This window comes from Lutjanus erythropterus, chromosome 4, assembly GCF_056507025.1.
Source record: "Lutjanus erythropterus isolate fLutEry1 chromosome 4, fLutEry1.hap2, whole genome shotgun sequence".
NCBI lineage: Eukaryota > Metazoa > Chordata > Actinopteri > Lutjaniformes > Lutjanidae > Lutjanus > Lutjanus erythropterus.
The window spans coordinates 37986991-38010329 of NC_139320.1; the positions used below are offsets into that span (position 1 = coordinate 37986991).

The 23339-nt window shown below is 38.2% G+C and overlaps 1 protein-coding gene across 2 annotated transcripts in view; it reads right to left on the bottom strand.

The window, feature by feature from the left end:
• The window catches only part of cadm1b (cell adhesion molecule 1b), a 249287-nt gene that overhangs the window by 26640 nt on the left and 199308 nt on the right, over positions 1-23339 (bottom strand). For both annotated transcript variants that reach the window (XM_084717901.1, XM_084717900.1), the window contains 4 exons: positions 23152-23289; positions 11032-11190; positions 7728-7824; positions 7267-7439 (listed from right to left, as the gene is read on the bottom strand). In XM_084717901.1, the coding sequence (XP_084574027.1) occupies positions 7267-7439; positions 7728-7824; positions 11032-11190; positions 23152-23289 (567 nt within the window). The remainder of the gene's footprint in view (positions 1-7266; positions 7440-7727; positions 7825-11031; positions 11191-23151; positions 23290-23339) is intronic.

Below are 23339 nucleotides of genomic sequence, written 5' to 3' on the forward strand. Positions count from 1 at the left end.
AGGTGCTTCTCTGAGTGCCTGAGAGATCTGGATTAGTGAGGTCCTACTGTGTCCAGCCCAGTTTAGAAGAAAGCCTCACATGGCTATTCCTCCTGAAAATTCAAAACATCAACATCTGCTAAATCATTAAAGGGGTAGTTCAGATTATTTCATGTGGGGTTGCATGAGGTTTAGGCAGCACGGCCCCAGCTCAGAGAAGCAGAAGGAATAACGGTGTAAGAAGCAGAAACGTACTGCTGTGGACAGGGTCAGCAACAAAACATATTTTAGCCACCTAAAAAATTAAAAATAAATAAATAAATCAATATCAGTCAAGTGTATATTATATTTAGAATATTTTCACTGCTTTACTTTGCTATCATACAAATTTTTCTGACGGCGTAAGGCTGATATTGCTCTCTCTAAACCAACCAAACTCGAAATCAGTGATTTTACCTCACAGAACATCAAGTTGCTGGTCTATCGCTGCCTTGATCTGTTAGTTTCTTTGTGTTATTGTGTGACTTTGGCCAATCTGAAGTATCCCTTTAAAATACCAAAGTCACACAATAACATAAACAAAGCAACCTGACTGAGGCAGCAATAGAGCAGCAACTTACACACCAACCAAGCATAACATTATGACCACTGACAGGTGAAGTGAATAACACTGATTATCTCTTCATCATGGCACCTGTTAGTGGGTGGGATATATTAGGCAGCAAGTGGACATATTGTCCTCAAAGTTGATGTGTTAGAAGCAGGAAAAATGGACAAGCGTAAGGATTTGAGCGAGTTTGACAAGGGCCAAACTGTGATGGTTAGACGACTGGGTCAGAACATCTCCAAAACTGCAGCTCTTGTGGGGTGTTCCTGGTCTGCAGTGGTCAGTATCTATCAAAAGTGGTCTAAAGAAGGAACAGTGGTGAACCGGTGACAGGGTCATGAGCGGCCAAGGCTTACTGATGCACATTTGAAGCGAAGGCTGACCTGTGTGGTCTGATCCAACAGATGAGCTACTGTTGCTCAAATTGATGAAGAAGTTAATGCTGGTTCTGATAGAAAGATCTCAGAATACACAGTGCATTGCAGTTTGTTGTGTATGGGGCTGCAGACCAGTCAGGGTGCCCATGCTGACCCCTGTGCACCGCCAAAAGCACCAAACAGTGGACACGTGAGCATCAGAACTGGACCACAGAGCAATGGAAGAAGGTGGCCTGGTCTGATGAATCACGTGTGCATGTGTGTCGCTTACCTGGGGAACACATAGTACCAGGATGCACTATTGGAAGAAGATAAGCCGGCAGAGGCAGTGTGATGCTTTGGGCAATGATCTCCTGCCATCCATGTGTATGTTACTTTGACACACACCACCTACCTAAGCATTGTTGCAAACCATGTACACTCTTTCATGGAAATGGTATTCCCTGATGGCTGTGGCCTCTTTCAGCAGGATAATGTGCCGTGCCACAAAGCAAAAAAGGTTCAGGAATGGTTTGAGGAGCACAGCAATGAGTTTGAGGTGTTGATTTGGCCTCCAAATTCCCCAGATATCAATCCATCTGTGGGATGTGCTGGACAGACAAGTCTGATCCATGGAGGCCCCACCTTGCAACTTAGAGGAATTAAAGGATCTGCTGCTAACATCTTGGTGCCAGATACCACAGCACACCTTCAGGGGTCTAGTGGAGTCCATGCCTCGACGGGTCAGGGCTGTTTTGGCAGCAAAAGGGGGACCAACACAATATTAGACATGTGGTCATAATGTTATGCCTGATTGGTGTATATTTATAATATGTAAATATAATACAATATAACCTGGGTACAGAAAGAATTGAATGCAAATTTTGTTTGACTGGAGAAGTTTCGATAATGCTTGGTACTTTGATATTTCAATTGATACCTTAAAGGTATTGAGAACCAATACCCAGCTCTAACTATAGGTAATACACGGACTATAAGTACCTCATATGACCCCTCTTCAAAAAAAGCAAAGTAATACTTTAAGGAGGCAGGGATTTCACAAGTTTTTAAAGTTTCCAGGTGTAGAAAACCTGCATTAGTCTTGCACCCACAACACTCCCTGTTTTTCTCCTTTAATTTCTCTGGACTCTGACAGCTTTTCTGACACCTCTGCCCAGGACCTTGTCCCTCCATTAAAATCCTATTCACTGCTTGCCCTACAATTGGTGAAATGCTGCTGACGTTAAAACCATTACAAATGCATTTATTCCCATAAATGCACATTTTCAGCAACTGCCATAAACATTTGCCAGCCAGCCAAAATAAAATATGTTGCATTGCTGTTCTCTGACACACAGTTCATGGCTGTCAACACGACCTAAACAAGCAGACTGAGTGATAATCAAAACAATATCGCCATTCTGAAACCTGCAATTGGCTCTCTCACTAAATCCACAATGAGCCCATTTTCAACAACAGCTTTGCTTTTAGCACAACACTCTGCACCTCAGCTCGTCTCCTCGTCCCATCCTGCTGCTTTGGGCACATGTTAGCTTCAAACATGAGTGTTGGTTTCACTGGCCAAATCTGACAATCTGCATCAGTGTGTGATGAATCAGATGTAATGACGCGCTTTTGTAGCTTAGACTAACCCACCAGGGTTTGGACAAAGACAGAGATGTTTTGTCTTTTTCTGGTGTGACAATGTTTGAAAGGTGTACAGACAAATTCTATTGTTTCATTTGACTGTTGTCATTGTCCTCTGAGCAGTAGGACTCCTCACACCTGGCTGAAACAATTAACAAAAGAAGTTTACCAGTTCTGGTAATCCAGTTGGCTCTAAAAGTTACCGTAAGTGTGTATTTTTTAAAAATTGGAAAGGGACAATGAACTCAGAAAACTTTGGGGATTTATTGCCAGAAAAATCCCCACAGACGTCCTCTAACCTGCTCTGAGTGTCAGCAAACAGGCTAAGCTGCTGTCTCTCAAATGAGGGCTCTAATGCCTCATGGGGTACTTTGGAGTACTGCTTTGGAGTACACGAGATTGTTCAAAAATATCAGTAATGCATAATTCCTAGAATAATTATGGTATAACAAGTTCAATAAAAATGTAAGATTGATTAAAGCACATTTTATATTTTAAATGTCAACTGTCAACTTAAAACTTTTCAGAAGAAAAAAAGCAAGAAATGCAATCAGGCTCACCGTCAGCAGGAAGCCAGTTTTTCTATCAAATGATGAAAAAAATCCATGAACATTGATTCATGGTTGAATCAAAATAGTGGCAGAGTTGAAAACATAGGGAAAGTTGACACTGATGGTGCAATGCTGTATTATACGTCTTTATATAGGCACTGATTTTTTTTTTTAATTAAATATGTTTAGAGCCAGTCTGGGGGTACTTGGCTGGAAAAAATATTTCAAAGGGGAATATTATTATATTATAATTATATTATTAATTATATTATTATTGAAAAACAGTTTGAGAACCACTGGGTGAATCGAAATGTTGCTTCTTTGAAAAAAAAAAGAAAAGAAAATGCTCGTCATGGTTCTATTTTTCACACACTTGCTTCACCTCCCACCTATTTTCTTTGGTCAGAATCAACACTGACATGAAGAACAAAATTATTGCTTATTAATAAAGAACTTAGAGATTTAAGTTGCAACGCAACTCACAATGTCTCTGGATAGTTTTTGAGCTCCATCTGCTTACTTGTTTAGATGTCAGCTATTAAATTAATCATTAACAATTTTGATAATTAAGCAGTTTGAGTAATTGTTTTTAAGAAAGTCAAATTTCTCCAGCTTTAGTCCTCTATGACAGTTAAATATCTAATCTAACTAAATATCTTTGGGTCGTGGACAAAACAAGACATTAGAGCACGTCACCATGGCAATTTTCCAACGTTTTATAGAGCAAACAATTAATTAATTGTTTAAATAGCCAACAGAACAATTGACAATGAAGATAATCATTACATGCAGCCCTAATATTGAGATGCACCGATTGATCATATCCTAAAGATCCTCTCCAGACATGTTTAAAGACATAAAAATACTTAAATACAATATTTTTTCCCACTTGTTAAAAAATCTGTATTCTATGAATGTGAAAATATTCCAGGACCATGATGTCTCCTGCTTCGCTGCATCCTCTGTGGACACAATTTCTGCACTAGACGCTTCAAGTTTCCACATCAAGTCTTGTTTAAGTTGCATATTGGACCACGATTGGCTTCCAAACTCATGAAATCATGGTTGCACATGCACGTCTAAAACTCTGACTGAAGGTGAGGACGGAGAAAGTTTCCCTCTGCAGCAGATGAATGTGAAAACAGCTTTCTAGTGTTGAAATGTACATGCATCATTCTGCACAGTGAAGGTCAAACATCCGAGTGAGGGAACAATAAGCAAAACACAGTTCTTAGTGGTGTGGGATGTTCCGGGCAGAAGTGCCGTGATTCAAAAGACTCATACACAATATAGTCAGTTATTGTAGTTTGTTTGTTTGAAGAAAACCCTACAAATCAATCTTCAAGAAATGTTACTATTCATCATACTGACTTTTGTTGAACATAAAGTTTTACAAGCAACCAAGACTTTTAACTTGCACTTGATTGAAATGTCTAAGTAAAATACATCAGTTTTAACATATTACAATAATTATATCTATAAGTTTTGTACATTTTTTTTGAGAGTTTGTAGAAAAGATACACTTGAGTTTGGTCACTGGCAGGCAATGTTCTTGGCACGCAGGCAGAAACAAATTGAAACTTGGGAGTGAAATACAAAATCCTCTTCTAAACAGCAGGGAGCAAGCGCTCCAAGGAGAGAAAGCTAAACTCACCAACAATGGCTGCACCTGCTGCAATTTTATTTTCCCCTCGTCCTCATCACCCCTGCCAGCCACCAAAAATAGGAAATTAAGGTCCGAGGAATGTGTACTTCACTGTTGTTGTGTTACATGATGTCTAAACGATGAAGTCCTTCTCCTTTTCAAAACTTCAAACAGTTACCTCCTGCTGTTACCCCTTGGGGATTCAAGTGCAGAGATGCCCGGTGCACCTTTAAACAGCTGAGTTGTTTCCAAAAAACTTTTTTAGATTATGTGTGATTGCTGCCAAGAGAATTCACTGGCAATGGCCTCCTTTCTGTTCAGTATTTGTCTTTGTCTATTTTCTCTTTTCATTTATTTTATGTATTTGGCTTTATTTTGTGTTCTATTAAGTGTTGTATTGCAGATTGGGATATGTTGGAAAGAAAAACCAAAAACAATGACAGTCATATTAAGGTAAAAAGTGGAGAGAGGTTCAAACCGAGGGGAACAAACTGCCTGTTGCATTTAAAGTCAGATCCTGAGGGAGAGAGTCCCTCAGTTGCCCTTTACTGGTTGGCTGCAGAACACATTGAAATTCCACCCACTTTAATGTAAGTAAACAGAACCAAAGACCATCTTTAGTGTGGAAATATGAAGTTCAATTTCTGCTACGAGACCTAATAGTCAAATCCAGCAGTCGCAGTCTTGCAGTGTTTTTGTTTTAAAAAGAAATACTTTGACACTTTTGCCATTCTTGTGAAGAATTAGTTGAACCTGTCATACACACCCAGCAACAGGCTAGCTTAGCATAAAAACAGGAATCAGAGGGAAATAGCTAGCCCTCCTCTGTCCAAAGGCAACAAAATCAGCCTGCTGACCAAAGTGCTTTACACAGAAATTCAAAATACAATTTAAAATCAAAATAAACTGATACATAACTGCAACAGACAATATTGTCCTCATATTGATGATAATAATTAATGTTAGCTGCTACTAGCATAACACACCAGAAACTTTGACTAAACTGTTGCAGATCAAATTGCATTGTGGATAGTGTAGGAGCCAGGTTTTAACAACGAAGAAGAGTGTGTGGAATTAGAAAGATGATTACTGGTTCTGTATCGATTTTTATCTTTTTTGTTGTCTATTTGACCCTTCCTAAGTCCTGGCCCTTTTCACTCTGTGTTCCAATAACAGTTAAATAAGGTTGGTTTCTCCCTTTCTGTTTCCTGTTCTTAGATGTGCTTTGTGCTCAGCTTGTCTTCGTTCAAAAGGAAAACACATTCTGAAGATGGTTAGAAGATTTTGCTCGTGGATCTTGCTGGCAGGCCTCCCCACATGCATGTTCAAACCTCCACAGATGATCCAGAATGCAGCGGCACGTCTGGTTTTCAATCTGCCAAAAGCAGCACGTCACCCCACCGTTCACATCACTCCACTGCCTCCCAGTCACTGACCACATCAAATTCAAAACCCTAACACTTGTCTCCCTCCCACTCACTGTGCTCTGCCAATGAAACCACAACAGGGCCCAAAGTCACAGAGTCCCTCTCAGTCTTTAAGAGAAGACTGAAGACCCAGGTTTTTTGTGAATATGTATATATATATATATAGATAGATATAGATATAGATATAGATATAGATAGATATATATAAGATTGTAAGACCTGTAAAAGCAACATACATAGTCACATGTGATCTTTGCAATGTTAGAAAAACATTAAAAAGGTAATAAACTAGCTATCAATTGCTAGTTACATCTTATAGCTAATGTTAACAAAAGCTAGGTAACTAGCCAGCTAATCTACATCAATGGTTAGCTAGCTACTTATCTTTTAATGTTTTAGCTAACATCAGATGTGACTACACATTCATGTCAAGTCCATCAGCAACATCTTCTAACCATCTTCAAAATTTGTTTTTCTTTTCAACATATGCGAGCCTTGCACGTAGCATATCTGTGTATTGGAAACAGGAAAGGAGAAAACTGACCGAAGTCCGCTGGGAGCAAAAAGGGGCGGGACTTAGGAGGGGTCAGTTGCCCATAGGGAGTCTGAAAGTGTTACAGGGGAATGAACGAAGAGTAATCTTCAGACATTCACAGAAAGAAAGTGTAATGAGACTTCTTCTGGATCCGCTGTAAGACCATACAGTAATACTTTCCACCATAAAAGGTACGGTCTGCACCTATTCTATATGAGAAGAGTAATGCCAGTCCAAAGTCAACTCATCATGCATTAATAGTACAGCGGCAGCTCAAATCCCAAACCCAAATTCAGAACTCTGTGGATTTGTCAACTGCAGCCACCTTCTGTGATTTTAAGCTCCCTGTTCCCTGCAATAATGGCTTACATCCATATATGTTTGAAATGTGACTCTGTTTATTGCACAAATGCTGCCGCTAATCCCTATAGTTCCAATACAGTTTCAGTTAAGTCAATAAAACCTTCCTATATCAGCAAAACAGACTGAATCTGGTGCAAAGGAACATCAAATACCTACCATATACATAGAGGATGTAGTCGTCGTAGGCCTCTCCCACAGCATTGGACGCCACGCAGCGGTAGGTGCCGTTGTAGGACTTGTTGAGGTTCTCGATGTAGAGGTCGGGGCCAGTGACCACGGCGTGAGGTGGCACGTCCTCGTCTACTCTCAGCCAGTTGATCTGATGGGGACTGGAGAGCATAAATACCACACACATCACTCAGCCGCTGTCTATCCATGCTAGAAATCTGAAGTAAAGGTCAAATCTGAGATTGTCTGAGGAGGGCCATCGGCAGGCCCTGTCTAATGATGTGTTTTATTCAGCATGCTAACAACTGGTAACATTTAAATGGTACAACGAAATGTAAAGGTTAAGGGGGTGCTGGGATGGCTGGAAAAGGGTTATACAGTGGAAACTAAACAGACATTTCAGTGTGTTCTCAGGTGGTGGAAGCGCGTCCATCTGCTTGAATACTCACTGCGGTTTTCCTTCTGCGATACATGTCAAGTCTAGATTGTCACCCTCTCGAGTTAAACCTTCAGGATATGTCACCACAATCTTCACTTCTGGTTTATCTGAAAAGAAAAGAGTACTCACTGTGTCATAAATGATAAAAAACTGCCTTTTTCCAAAGCAAAAGTTAAATGATTATTGAACTCTAAAGTGAAGCGCTGAGAGAAAACAGACGTCTAAATGAAACAGAGGAGGATGAAATGATTATCCGATGTGCTCAGTAGAGACATTCAGTCGGTCTATAGTACCTTACAGCTAAATGTTTTTTTTTCCTCTTATCAATGCTAGCCAAAGATTACCAAAATGTCAAGCGGTTCCAGTCAAGCTTTCTCTTTTTCCTTGAAAGGTCAGACAAAACAGTTGTCTACCTGAAAAAAATTAATATTCTACACAGACTACAAAAGGGTACCTTAACCTTTCTTCGACGTTTAACAGTGTAAGGCAGCCTGTATTACCTCTTCAATCAATGCACCGTTTAAAGAACACCTAAACATCATTTGACATCTGAACAAAAGTTTTTTTTTGTAGTGACTGTCTCAGGAGGCTGCAAGACTAAGAATATCAGGACTGAATGATCTATTGATAATGGTCAGATGACACACTGAGAGACGCCTGAGTATCTTAAAGAGATGGTTCGGATTATTTGAAGTTTAGTTGTATGAGGTACGAATCAACAGTCAGAGTATTAGTTATAGTAAGTGGTGGTTGTTACGCCCACAGTTTGGAGAAGCAGCAGGAGTACCGGTGTAGGAAGCTAAGCTACTGCTGCGGACAGGGTCAGCAACAAAATGCAATTTAGCCACTTAAAAAATAGTTCCAACTAAAACATTCAATACCAGTTTAAGTGTGCGCTATATTTAGAATATTTTCACCTCTTTACCTTGTTGTTAGACAGCCTTTTCCACCAAGAAACCATCTGTTATATAAGGCAAATATCATATCTCTCTCACTCAACCCGACTCCAATGGCAAAATCAGTAATTTTATCTTGCAGAACATGGGAGTTGTGTGTGTTTGTTCGTGTTATTGTGTGACTGTGGTGTTTTGAAACGTTAGTTCAGATTCAGCAGTTACACAGTGACACAAACAAACTGAATGAGGCAGTTTTAAATGAGAAACTCCCAATTTCTGTGAGCTAACCTAATATTTGGCTTTTATAACAAATGATTTCCCCTCAGAAAAAGCTGTCTGACAGCAAATTAAAACTATGAAAATATTCTAAATATAGCATGAACTTAAACTGATTGATTTTTTTAAGTGGCAAAAATACATTTTGCTGCTGACCCTGTCCACAGCAGCTCACTGCTTAGCTTCATCCACTGGTAACCCTGCTGCTTCTCCAAACTAAGGTTATTATAGTTATAATAATAAAACTAGGTGTGAACAAAACATTTTATTTAACTGAAATTAAAATTCTAACTAGATTTAACTGAGACTAAAATAAAAATATGAAGGGAAATGTCTTTAGTTTTTTACTGAACTTCCAAATACCTGCCATTTTATAATAAATTTTAATTTAAAACAACAATTGAAAACAAAATAAAAACAAAAACCAATAAGTGACGTGATGTAGTGTTTTCCTCCTTTCAAAATGTAGTTCACTGTTACTCTTTAAATACAATTCTGGTTCAATTCAACCTGGAGTATTTACTATAAATGTGACCGTTGCAGCTCCATGGGTCATTCTACCTTCGTACTCGCCACCTCCACAGTTACTTGGGGAAATGAAAGTGTAGATCCTTACACTATTAGCTATAATGGGCATTCCAGGTGGCTACTTTCCAAGCATTTGAAATGATTCATGTGAATCATAAATGTTGTTTTTCCCTGAATCTCTACAATGCAGGTGGCGAATGAAAGGTTAGCATGTCCACTGAGTCACAAAAGCCATATTTATGGAAAATACGACACTGTTCAGAAGTTTGGAATCGCCTGCCACAGAAGCTTGATTCTGTACAATCAGATGGCTGAAAGGACTGCTTTATATTTTTGAACGGCCTCTCATGCTTTTATGCTGTAGAAAGTCCTCTTTACAAATAGATGTTATTTTGTATGAAGGGTTTGCAGAAAAGGAAATGTTTTGTACATGGAGAACAAAGTGCTGTACAATGGTTCAACCAGACTGACAATTGAAAGGGCAGAAAGAGAAAAAGACACCTCTGATAAACAGTTAAATGATGATATTAAAAAAAAATCACCAGTCACCGAGAAAATTATTTGGAAGCTTAACATCAAACTCTGCTCAGACTTGAACAGATGCACAATAATGCCTATAACAAGCTGGAATTAACAGACGTGTTGCTTTAGCAAAGCTATTCTTAAAACTTCAAAGTAATGATGTGGTTAGCACGGCTGGAACTGGATCACAGAATATCAGCTGAACATACTATGAACTGACAAATCACACTTTAAACCTGTTCCATCGGAGCAGTGAGTAAGGAGAGATGGCCCAAATAAAAACGGGCCAAATTGCACTGTTGTGCTTCAGTAATGATTTAGTGTCACTTAAGGTTTTATTGACTAGAAAAAAAAAATTAAATCAAAGGATATTTTGTGTGCAAATGGTTATAGCAGTATTATTCACTGTAATGCAACACTGTGGGGAAGTTTTAATCACTTACTTATTCTTATTTTGAGGTTTAAATCTAAATAATACATTTATCATCTCAATTTCACTGTTTTTATCTTCATTATAATAACCATTGTTGAAGGAAAGAAAAAGTCACTGCAGTTATACCCACTGTGTAGAGTGGCATTCCCAATACATACTAATACATTTGATTTCCACAAATCATGACCTTGTTGTTCATGTATGAACTACTTCCTTTTTATTAGAAAGAAAGTAGTTCTGGTAGATTCTACTGTAGAAAGAAATTAGCTGCATGAAAATGAACTGCTCACAACAAGGACTGTGGATTATTTTGAGCATTTTGGAAAGAGATACTGCTGTTACGTTTTGAGCACCACAGGACTAATATTAACTAGTTTCCTTATACTGGAGAGAAGGCATAAAGCCGATATCGCCAATCGTTTTCAGCTCACACCAAAACAGTATATATGGACAAACAGCACTACAGTCCAGAGGAAAAATATGTTTTAGATTTTGGGGTAAACTGTCCCTTTAAAGGTCAGTTAAGGCAAATTCTAGGATGAAATAACCAAGACTCTGATGTATTTTTTCTGTTGACATAAAGTTGTGACTGTTGTCTAAATAACTTTGGCCTTGGTCTCGTCTTTAGGCTTGAAAAAGTACAGCTGTAGGTCACTCACACAACACTTCCAAGTGTCTTTGAGCCAGGAGGTCCTTCGCAGCTGGGTGGTCAATGATGCAGTCCACTGGCACTCCATCATCCTCTTTGGTGACAGAAAATTTTACCCGGCTGGTGACAGTAAACATCCTGTCATACGTCTCCTCGACTGTTGCCTCACCTGGAAAATCATCACAAGCACAAGAGGGCAAAAAAGTTAACGACAGGGCTAAAGCGCTCAAAAACGAATCAGCAGCACCAACCTGCGCTGACCATATAATGAGCAAATACTCATCGCTATTAAGTGCACTTTACCTGTCAAAGTGGAGCGCTTTCGAATGGCATTTACATTTAATTTATGATTGGGTGATGTGGTGCCCGAACGAGACTTTAGAGGATTGAGACGGGCCCGGGGCCTTCGATTCCTGACGAGAGCAGCGAGGAGCGTCTGGGTCATATAAGCCTGATAATGAATGCTTCTGCAGCTTGAGGGTTGAGCATTGTTGGGGCTAACCCTGCAGTAATCTGCTGCCCACAAGGCCCTGGGCTGTCAGAGGGGCATTCATTTAGAGAGCATTACAATGCCACAGGGGCATCGCATTAGCTGCAGTGCTGAGTGTGATGGTTTACTCGCACTTAATGAAGTGAGGAAATAATTACAGCCCCACTCTGACCTGCAGCACACTTCCATTTCAGCCTTGTCACAGGGGAGCCTGGCTGGACTCACGGAGGGCAAAACACTGTTGTTCCACAGTTGATGATCACCAACACACACGTATGTGGCCTCTTGATGGATATTAACCCCGCGTAACACACACCCACCCACCCAAGACCTGCCTACATAAAATTTAAAGTAGTGGGATCAGTAAGTGGTCAGCGCACTCGAGGGCATTAAATTTGACCACTCTGCCAACTGCCGTGAGAGAACAGGCTGTTTGAAAAGCACGCTGACCGGTAGAGGAGAGAGTCATAACGGCAGCATAATGACAATAACCGCAGGAATAAAGAGAGTGGCAGTGTGATGAGAAAGCATAAAAATAAACTGTTATTATTTTGCTACAGGATTAATCAGATGGGAAAGATTACTGACTGGCAAAGAGTTGATTAATTAAGCAATAATACACGAGAGGATGTGCTTTAATGTGATTATTAGCATAACAGTGATGTGGTCAGTGCCTCGGTCTGTAAGCATCACTGAAGTACTAATAATCACATTAAACCTCACTCTCAAGAGTAATATAACAATTACACAACAGTTTGTTAAAGACAAACGAAAAGATAAAATCAAGATTTATTCATACTGTGCGAACTTTTTGCTGGTGTTATCTCCATTTCCCTGGAAACACACAGGGTCTGACTAATAACTGAAAAACAATCAGCCAAATCATTAGAACTCCTATGTAATGAAACCTAATTTACTACTCCAGCAAATAGGCAGACCCATAGTAATGACATCGCAAGAGAGACGATTTCTAGTCCCTGTTGAGTCAACTTAAAGGGATAGTTCAAGCAAAAATGAAAATTCAGTCATTATCTACTCACCCTCACACCGACTGAAAGTTGAGTTTAGTTTTTTCGTCCTGCTGGAGTTTCACAGGAGAACAGCACTGCAGAATCTCTCAAACAATTGAAGCTAATAGTGACCCCCCAGCATACAAAACTGACTTGAAAGACGTCATTTACAGCATATTTTTAGACTAAACCTTCATTGTAGATCCTTAGCTTGGAGCCATGTTCATGTACGTGTGCAAACCGTCTGAACTGGGTGGTGTTTTGCGACAGTGTACGCACGCAAGTGAACGCCATGTTGGGGCTTTAGGAGCCTTGTATTACACCAGACAAACAGTATGGAGGCATTTTATGTTTTTTGTTTTTGTTTTGTAAACTCCAGCAGTGTTTTGTGGACTAAAAGACTAAACCTGACCTTCAGTTGGCATGAGGGTAAGTAGATAATGGTAGTATTTTCATTTTTGGGTGATCTATGCCTTTAAGTTGGCTGCTGACTATCCCTTTAAGCTAACGCTTTATAGAGACTGTGAGATTTCCCAGACTGAATAAATACCACACATACAAACACATAACTGCTTTGTCAGCTCATTCTTGCTGTAACTAAGGTACTTGCTGAAATTTTACACAGACATATTTAGCTACTACAACCGTAAACTTCACATGTATTTTTAAGCTAGTAGAGCTGTATCACAGACTCAAAGCTGAATGTTTCTATGTGTGAAACATTTTCAACAACTCCAGAGTGTCCAAAGTTCAAAATTACAAATGTATTGAAAAAACAAAGATTTCCAAAAATCTTGTCAAAAACAATATTTTCATTGTGGTCACAAAACTGTTTGCTCCCCAGCTTGTCACACACAAGGGAAGCAGCACCTGTATTCATATTTGCCAACTTTGAGACCTCAAAAATCGGGAGGATTTTGATACTAAAAAAATCTGAGTTTCAGAAACTCTGCTTCCTGCATTCTTGTGACTTTTAAGGAATGAAAATAACAGCATTTTTATGCTGAATATATTAATTATCAGGAAGGAATACAGAATAATTTGTCCCTCTAGCATGAACTTGTGTAAATCTTTGCCATAAATTAATATTCATCAGTTTTATTTCATTTATTTTTTGCCCCTGCTTGTAAAAGACAGTTGATGTAGAAGAACTGACAAAATGCTCCTTTCCTCTAAATCTTTCCTTAAGATAGAAGGATTCTTCCTTTGGTTTAGCTGTACAATTTGTCTGGGTGAAAACAGTAAACACTTAGAGTCATTTAGGGCTTATGGACGCCGTACAATGTCAGAAACAGGTTGTAATAATGAAGTGAAAAAAGTGTTAAAATTTGTCATAAATTGGGAGAAACAGAGGGAATTTGTGATCCCAGGAGAAAATAAGGAGACGTAATGAAGAGCAAAACAAAAAAAACAGCACCATGAATTATTTTCATTAAAGAAAGTTAGATTATTCTATGAATGTTACTTAAACAGATACAAGAAATAGTCTAACAGGAGGTCATATCCCTTTTATAGGCCCATTGTGGTTCATGATTTATTTTCATAAATAAAAATGGTTTGAAAACATCCTTCTGGGTGGCATAATATTTTTAGTGATGACCATGGTGTGCCGTCATGCTGTAAATAACTGTAAATGATTTTTGTATTTTTTCACAGCAGTATTACTGTATTGAAAACCAATCTAAATAAATGTGTACCTGAATGAGAAAAATAGTCACAAACTTCATCTTCAAATGGAAAGCTGTCCTTAAACTGAGGGTAATATTTAGTTTTTATCATAAGTTTAAACATCAGAGCTCAGGACATTTTCCTTGTGACTTTCACTTCAGACTCAAGGAGGTTTGGTCTGTTCTGTCGTGTCATTGTGTCTGTCTGCTGACCTGGCACCTACTTCATCATATCTGGTGAGTGGTGAATCTTAAAGGGACAGTTCAACCACAAATCAAAAATGCATATTTTTCTCCTGGCCTGAAGTGTCATTTATCCATCTGTATTTTTTGTTGTGAGTCGCAGAGTTTTGGAGATATAGAAATCTGCCTTCTCTCAAATATAAAGGGAATAGATGGCACTCGAGCACACAAGGAAAAGAAAGTAGTTCCAGTGGATTCTACTGCAGAGAGAAAATAGTTCCTACATGAAACTGCTCACAACAAGGTCTGTAGATCATCTTGAGTAACCGGGTAATGATTTATTTTGATGATTTTTTTTGGTGCTTTGAGCATCACAATCTGATTTAGTCCTGTTATATTTATAGATAAGACAGACGTCTCAAAACTCTGCAAAGAAATCTCAATAGATAAATAGCACCGAAGGCAAGGGGAAAATGTATTATTGTAATGAATACAGTAAGTTATACAGAAGCACTGTAAAATAAATTTCAGTTACATTTTCATAACAGTCTGTTATAAAGTATTCCAAAAATAACAGTATAGTACTTTATCACATTTTACAGTATAACAAAAACTACTGTAGTTACTGTTATGGTAATTTTACCATGATATACACATTTTATACACATTTAGTTTACGGTTTAAAGAAATATTTAATGGCACAGAGCACCAGCCCCTCTTTCAAATAGGAAATGTTTTGCTGCATAATATTGGACTAATGGTCGTTAATGAGGAACTTTCTGATCATGTGTCATTTTATTTACACTTTATTTTCTCAGTTATATTATATGCTGTTTTTAGTGCTATTATTATTGATTTGAGCGGAATGAACTGACTAGTTTTATTCATAATATAATGTTAATGTAGTCATTGGTGGTTTTACTGGTGTTGATTTTGCTGTTGATCGGTTATTGTAGTAGTAGTTGTTGTTTTGTCTCCTTTTCCCTTGAATTTTAAAATTGTTTTACATTATGATGTAGTATTTACTTGTGTGGACCCGAGGAGGAGAAGCTGCTACCTTGGTAGTGGCTAATGGGGATCCAAACAAATAAACAACTATAAATACAGCAAATACTGGACAATTTTTGCTGTTGATTTGACAATAAACATTTTACACAGTAGGTAGGCAGGTAGGTTTTAATTAATCCCTGTGGGGAAATTTCAGTCTCACAGCAGCAGAGATATATAAGGAAAACAAATAAAAAATAGTAATTAATAAGGAAAAACTGGGCAATAGAATAAAAAAAATAAAAATACTAACAATACTAATACTATTGTGGGATCAAGGTACATCAATATGGATAATAAAGTATAAAACTAAGCATAAAAAGTGTAAAGCAGTGCAAAAACAGTCCATATATAGAGTTATAAAATGTCAAATGTTTAAAAACAGCACAAAACCCCCTGGAAAACAGTAAAACGATGTCCACATGTATGCAGAATATATAATGTATATCTAATGTTACACAGTTCTTTGCCCTCCGTAAGATATTAACTGCAGTCTAAGTAATTTGGCTTCCCCCGAAAAAGCTGCGCAGGCATTAATGTGACACACAGCAAATTAGTTAATCTCAACCATCTTTAGTTAAAGCAGAGTGCTGTGATCAGCGCTAACACTCCACAGAACAATGGCACCTTGTTCCTCGCCAAATAACAACAGGTTTTTCACATTAAGAGCCCTATTGTCATCACGCAATCACAAAGACCAGAGCGCCGCACGGGGTCACATTTGTAAGGTCGATGAGGGCGTTTCCAAAGAGTTGGGTGAAGTGGAGTATGAATTGGAGGGGGGTGTGATGATGAGTCATTATCCTCTCAGCCAGTCACAATAATTGTCTCATACTAATCACAGCACTGCATTACTAAAATGACTCAGGGAGAGATGGCAGAGAGCAAACGTGGTGGTGGGGTTGGCCGAAAAGCTGAAATCATTATCACAAATTTATTTACGGGTAATTTTCTAATAAAGATATATATATTTGTGTTGTCATTCATGGCCATGACATTAGAGAGGTCACTTCCTGCAAATATTGAGGGGTCCACATTGATATTAATCTGGCTTATCTGGTGGCTCATTTTCCTTTTTCCCTTTTTGGAGCCTCATTTATAAAATGGACATATGAGCAGTTTTGATCCTAAAAAAAAAAAGCAACGCTTCAATCTTGATGTCCCATAATTTCAAGGTAAATTGGTGGTAATTACCAAGTGATATATTTGAAATTTCTTAGAAATAGCCACAAATTACCTCCAAATTACCCACAGATTTCATGCTTAATTATGTGATAATTATCAAGTATCATTTTCATGTAGTTGCTGGTAATTAGCAACTTATTTGAAATTTCTGTGAAACTGAAAATTACCCCCACATTTTATGGTAAGTATGTGATAATTATAACAAAAGTGTTGTTTTCATGCAAGTAGATGAAGAGATTAAAAGCAAAACGACACTTGTGAATTATCACATACCATGAAATTTGAGGGTAATTTGCAGGTAAATTCAAAGAAATTTCAAGTATGTTGCTTTGTAATCACCACCAACTATATTAAAATTGTACTTGCTAATTATCACATAGTTAACTACAAAATTTGTGGGTAATTTCAAATATGTTACTTGTAATTACCACCGGTTTACCATGAAAGTACAGGACAGTGTTACCAAAACCACACAGAAGTAGTTATTTAGATTTTTTTTTACTTTGATGGGGATGTGATCTTTTCTCTAAGCAAAGTCTAGACTTGATGTAAGTGATCTTCCTGCTGGTTATGTAGGGGTACTGCGATGCAATGCATTTTTGCAATTCGTTGCAATAAGGCTGTTACATTACAATTTTACTGCATTTTCACCACTGGAAGAAGTGCCCCTGTCACTGGAGGACATCACAGGTGTGTAAGTTAAAAATGGGCCTCTTACCACCCGCGTAAGCAAGATTTTTTATGCTCAGATGCTGTAAAATGACAAATAAATGACCTAAACCTAAATCTGGCTGAAACCCCAGAAACTGGCTGTGATGTCTGCTGTTCTTTTACTGTATGTACTGCATGTATTTTACTTATATCTTTACATTAATGGACTTTACTAGATTCATTACTTCGTTGTTCTTCCTGTGAGAACATAATATTGATCTTTCTGACACGAAGCACAGTGCAACTAATTTGACAGCTAGTCTTTAGCGAATCCAGTGGCCTTGTTATTCATTTTTACAATATCTTTGGACTTACTCTTGTTTTTGGAATCTCATCATTTTCTGATTGACGGTTGCTCTCATTGAATTTGTTGTCTGATACTGTTTTACAATTGCTCCCAGTAAAAATCTGCGCTCTTCAACATGTACTGTGTTTTATTTGCTGCAGCTGTTCACAGTGAGTGCAGCAGAGGAACATATTTGACTTTCTAATTTTAATTTTTGTCTCTGGAGTTACTGAAATGTTTTCCCTTCATAATGTACAGTTACTGTTTTTTAAGGCTATAATAAAATTTGTAAAATGGAAGTAAGAATTAAAGTAGCATCTTACATTTGATTAGATTGGGTTCTGTTTCTTGTAGGTCATGAGTGCCCTCTCTTCAGTGGCAACTCAAGTTTGCTGCAAAAAACAGAGCTGCATCTATGCAATGTCGAAGAGGCAGTTTTTACCAAAATAGCACCATCATTTCTTGAAGTCCCATGATGTTGTGTCTCTACTTTGACCTCTGCATCATGCAAAATACCAAAGGGACAAGCAAAACACATTTCAAGGTCAGGAAAACAGTCACTTGTCTCAGCGCTGTCACTGAGGGAAAATAAAAGTTCTTAATTTGACTTCTAGTATCAATTATTTTTGGTCATGATTCTTCTTAGAAAATAATTTGAATATGACAAACAGTTTGCAAACTTGTGAAAGTTCTGAGTCATGCTTTGAAGATCAGACTCATACAGACAGAGCCATTATCATTGTACAGGCCGGCCAACGCTTGTCAATTATCAGTGTCATCCAAACCCAGATGAGGAAAACAACTGTGGATCAGGTCACGGAAGGACTCGAATTTGAATGCAGAGGATATTTGAGTGTTGCAGCAGAGATGTCAAATCAAACGCTCTTGTGAGCATCAACCACTGATCAATCCCAGCGCAATCAAGCATAACCTCCTCTCAGGGTGACATTTTCTTTCAGTCAGTTTCTAACCCGAGTCTTCTGCCTGCCAACACGCTGAAAAGCAGCCACTCATCAAGCTGTTTGACTGCGGCTTCGACAGTCGAGTAGCTCTGGTATTACCATCAGTAAAGCAGGATAAAAAATAAGATGATATAGATGTTAAAGCCGCTGGAAACTCTAATCCACAATAGCATTTGAAACATGTAATTTAGGGTCATCAGTGCATAACAGTACAGTCTACATATCTGTAAAAATAAAGCATAGAGTTTATTCATATATATATATATATATATATTTATATTCTATTCTATTTTTATTCTTATTTAACTATTTCTATTTATCAGTGACTCTTTTTTCTACTGGTACTTTGCTGCTATAATGTGAATAAACTGATATTTTATCTCATTCCTGTCTTATTTATTTGATAATTCTTTGTAAACATGCTTGAGTCTTAAATATAAATGCACCTTCTGAGGTTGATGCAATTGCAATTTTGTTGTGTCTAGACAATGGCAATAAAGTTCTTGAAACTTGAATGTATTGTAGCTTTTAAACCCTTTAAAGAGGAGCCTTGTTAGAAAAGTTGCAACAATATTACAAATACTAAGAAAAAACAGATCTCATTATCTGAATATAACTTTCTCAGATGTCAGCTAGCTATTACATAAAACTTTTAGGTTGCCAAGTTGTGGAAAAAAAACTCCTCCGTTGAAGATCAGGATGAATGAGCCTTGAGTTAAGAATATTTATTCACAGGTGAGCTCAAGAGTAAAACTACGCTGAAGCTCTTATAATATTCAAACATACCAAATTCAAAATAAGAATTACAAAAGTGAATAAAGCTTCAATTTGATCTGATAAGATATTCCCAAAATATTTTATTGACAGAATATTGATTGTTGCCAAAAGCAACAATGTTCGATGCAGAATGTGAACTGGCAGCAGGAGTATATCTTTAAATATTTGGGTAAAAAGCATGAAATTTTAAGCTGTTTTGCACCAAATAAGAACTAAATATATTTAAATGATTTTAAAAAAAGGTCTACTAACTTTTCAGAACTCTGATTAAGTCTCATGATCATGTACGAATTTTAAAACACATGATTTAAATCCATCTGTCTGATCTCCTCCGGTACTTTAGCAGCCGTTGCACAGCACCACCAGGCTCTACTACATTTAAATAATATTGCAGCTGTCGTTTATGCTAACAAGCATTTTGCCACCTTGTGTGTTGAGCCTCTCTCAGGCCAGAGCCCATCAGTCCCCTACCTGCCAGCATGATAAATGGTTGCAAAACCAATTCGGCCAAAGTGTGTTTAAATTAGGCGGCAGATTTCTTTCTTGCCATTACGGGCTGTCCTGCCCGCACGCGGACGTTACGACAAACATGATCACAGAGATTCTATAAAACCCAGTGTGATGCGTGGCTTTTAATCTCGATGCATGCAGGAGCTAATTAATTGTTTAGCACGTCCATAATGAGCAGTGATTTGTGTTTCCTGGGGTACAGGAGGACGTGACTCTCTGGCTCTCTTTATGTATCCACTGCCACTATGGATTAGCCTCGCTCAGCATGTCAGTGGCATTTCGCTGATCCAACCATCCTGTTGTCTCGCCCTCCCCTTACACAACACTCGACAACTCATAAACAGAAATTGACTTCGACTCCTGTAGGGAACACTGGAGGCACAGATGGCATTTAGCTTCAGATTCGCTCTTGTCTAAATATTTCATCTCTCAACAAGCCAAATGAATCCTCTCCATTCTAATACATATATAATTTGACAACAAGCTCAGAGATATCCACTCTGTGTAAATACGATATGACTAAAATGAATATCTCCCCCTTGCTGTACAATAAGTATGTAATGAATAATTGATGACCCCTAATCATAACTGAGAGGTAATAAGGATTTTTCCACCGCCTCAGATTATATACCCCTCTCTGCTACAGCCTGCAGCCGGCTGAAGACGATGAGAGGTGGATCAAATGTGCAGATACGAGCTCATAACCATGTTTACTTTGTATATGGATGATTTAAAGCAAATGAACATTTAGAGTTGTCTCATCTTGAAAACACAGAATTCCATCAGCATCAACTAAATGTTCAAAGGAAATATTTAAGATGTTTTAAACCTAAACAAGCATCTCAGAAATTAAAATTACAATATGAAAAGTGCCTTCAAGGCAGATGCAGACATGGTTGCAGTTTAAAATAATACACAGGCTACACCAGGTCTATCCCATCACTTTCTTATAAGGGGCAGAGTTGATTTTAAGTAAAGTGCCAAGACATTTACATTTCCAATGTCAGATCCATTGACAGTAGAACAAGTGGATGGAGCGTTCAGGTCTGAAAAGTGAGGCCAATGCATAAGTGCCTTAAACCTGCAGTCTTTCTATTGGTCAGTTGGGGATAATGCACTGGTTGCAAAAAGAGGTCTAATTGTATGTACCTTTATGAGAAAATGACCCAACTTTTCACTTGATTTATGACCTCAGTAAACAGTTTCCAAATGAGTTGATGGTCTCAAGTCCTCCTCAATGCAGCGTGATGTTCATTTTGTAAATTATCATCTTATTTAGAGTAAAACAGAGGATAAAGCAGAGTATGCTTTAGGGCGGGGCTACTGTGTAATTGACAAGTCAGTCTCAGTGAGTCAGTCCAGTGCAACACACAAGGCTCATGAAACTCAGATCAAACTGTCAAACTAGACGGAGCTGAAAAATGGATTAATAATCTACACTGAATATTTTCCACTCAAATGTTTCCAGAGACATAATTTAGTGTACTGTTTAGTTGTAATATGAGAATAATTACAACCAGGCAGGTTGCCATTATTTCCTGCTGAGTTGTAATACAAGAACGTCCAGGGATCCACGGCACAAAGGCGGCTGCCATTGTGTTCCATGTTTCCAACAGAGCCTCCCGAAATTTAGATCAAACTGTAAAACTGCTAAAACATGGATCGAGAGTCTGCTCCTACTTTGCCTGTTTCTTGCTTATAAGATTTTTGTTTACTGTTTAGCTATAATATGAGAAAAATCTCAACCGGCCGATATGAAGCAAAACCAAACACCATCCAAGCTGCAGTATCTCAGCCATCAGCTCCACGCCCTCCTTGGTACTGTGCCTGCTGTGGTTGCAAAATATTTTGTGTTGCATTTAACATCTTGTTTTGTTCAGAGAAACCGTTTCTCTCCTTAACAACAGACATAATCAATGAATGATCTAATTAGCCTACTAATAAAATGATGATCTTCTGACATAAACACCAATAAACTTGGAACATTAGCAGGTTATTTAAATCCTTTTTGGTCATGTTTATAATGAATAGGCTTGGACAACACTTATCAAAACTGACTCTCAAAAGTGTTTCCTGCTGTAAATTCATCCTGTGACTGGAGTGAACAAGCACTCGGTTCATTAGCACACATGTTTTGGAGCTGCCCGAGCATTGTTAGTTACTAGACTGAAATATTCCAAACTCTGTCTGAGGCTCTACGCGAGCATCTCAAATAAGCCCCAATTCTGACAGTGTTTGGAGTGAAAACAGCTACAGCAGATCAAGCAACAAATTTAATATGATACCTTTTGTGCCATTGTTAGCTTGAAAACTGATTTTTTGTTGAATTGGAAACTGAAAAACCCATCAGCCTACTTGACCTTGCTAAAACATGTGATGAAGCACTTACAGTGCAATAGTGCAATGGAGAAAATTTATTTTTCTCTATTGATGTGGCAACCTTTTATAGACTATTTCAATAAGATAAACCCATGAGCTGATAACACAGTGTTATTTACAGTCATTTGTTGGGTTTCTTTTCATGTGTATTTGATTTCTTTTTGTTCTTCCTTGCACAAATAAATGTACAAATTATATGCATTTATTACACAACTTTGTTAAATATTCATTTCTGACATCTACTAAGGTCAGTTTTTTTCTGACCAACAGACTGTAACTATGGATGCAGTTGCATTCATAAACTCAAAAGGTGCAATAAAATCAGTTTGAAATCAATAAAAGGATTTTTTGTGTCAAATTATTGGTTTTAGCCATGTAACAAGTAAGATACTGCAGCCTACAGTAAGCGGGTCATTACTGTGAGATAAACCCCCTCTCCACCCTGTTGGCGTTTATTTTGCAATAATAATCCACTCACTGTGCATCATCTTTTACATAAGATGTGTAATTGTATTGTAAGAAAACCCAATATACAGCAGCTTAAAAAAAAACATATGTGAAAATATGTGAAACAGAAACTGAGCCTGGATTGCAGTTCTTGGAGATGTGAGTGCAGTGTTTGATCATTGCATACTGTAGCTGAGTAAGCAGCCCAGGCATATGGACACTTTTTTTTTTTTTTTACATACAGAAGAGGAATGCACTGCTCTCCTCCAGCTGCATGTGCCAGGCGTGATTATCCTCCATGATACTCCCTATACATGTCAGTAACATGCTTTAATGAGTACAGCACGCATTAATGTTTTAGAGGAGAACTACATTTTGTTACACAGAGGAAGCGCCTCCAGAGACCAGGACTTGTAGAGAAGTGGACAGGCCTGGAGCATGTGAAGCAAACTGGGGGAGGCTGTTATTCTACTGACCTGTCAGTTCTTCCTCCCCTTTCATCCATCTGATGGAGGCAGCTGGCTTGCTGCCAATGGCTGTGCAGGTGAGCTCCGTCTCGTTCCCCTCGCTGACCACATCCTCGCGGCTCTCGATGATTGGGCTGCCTGGCGGGACTGACGCATAGAAATGACAGTGACGGTCAGAAAGACACCAAAATAACAAC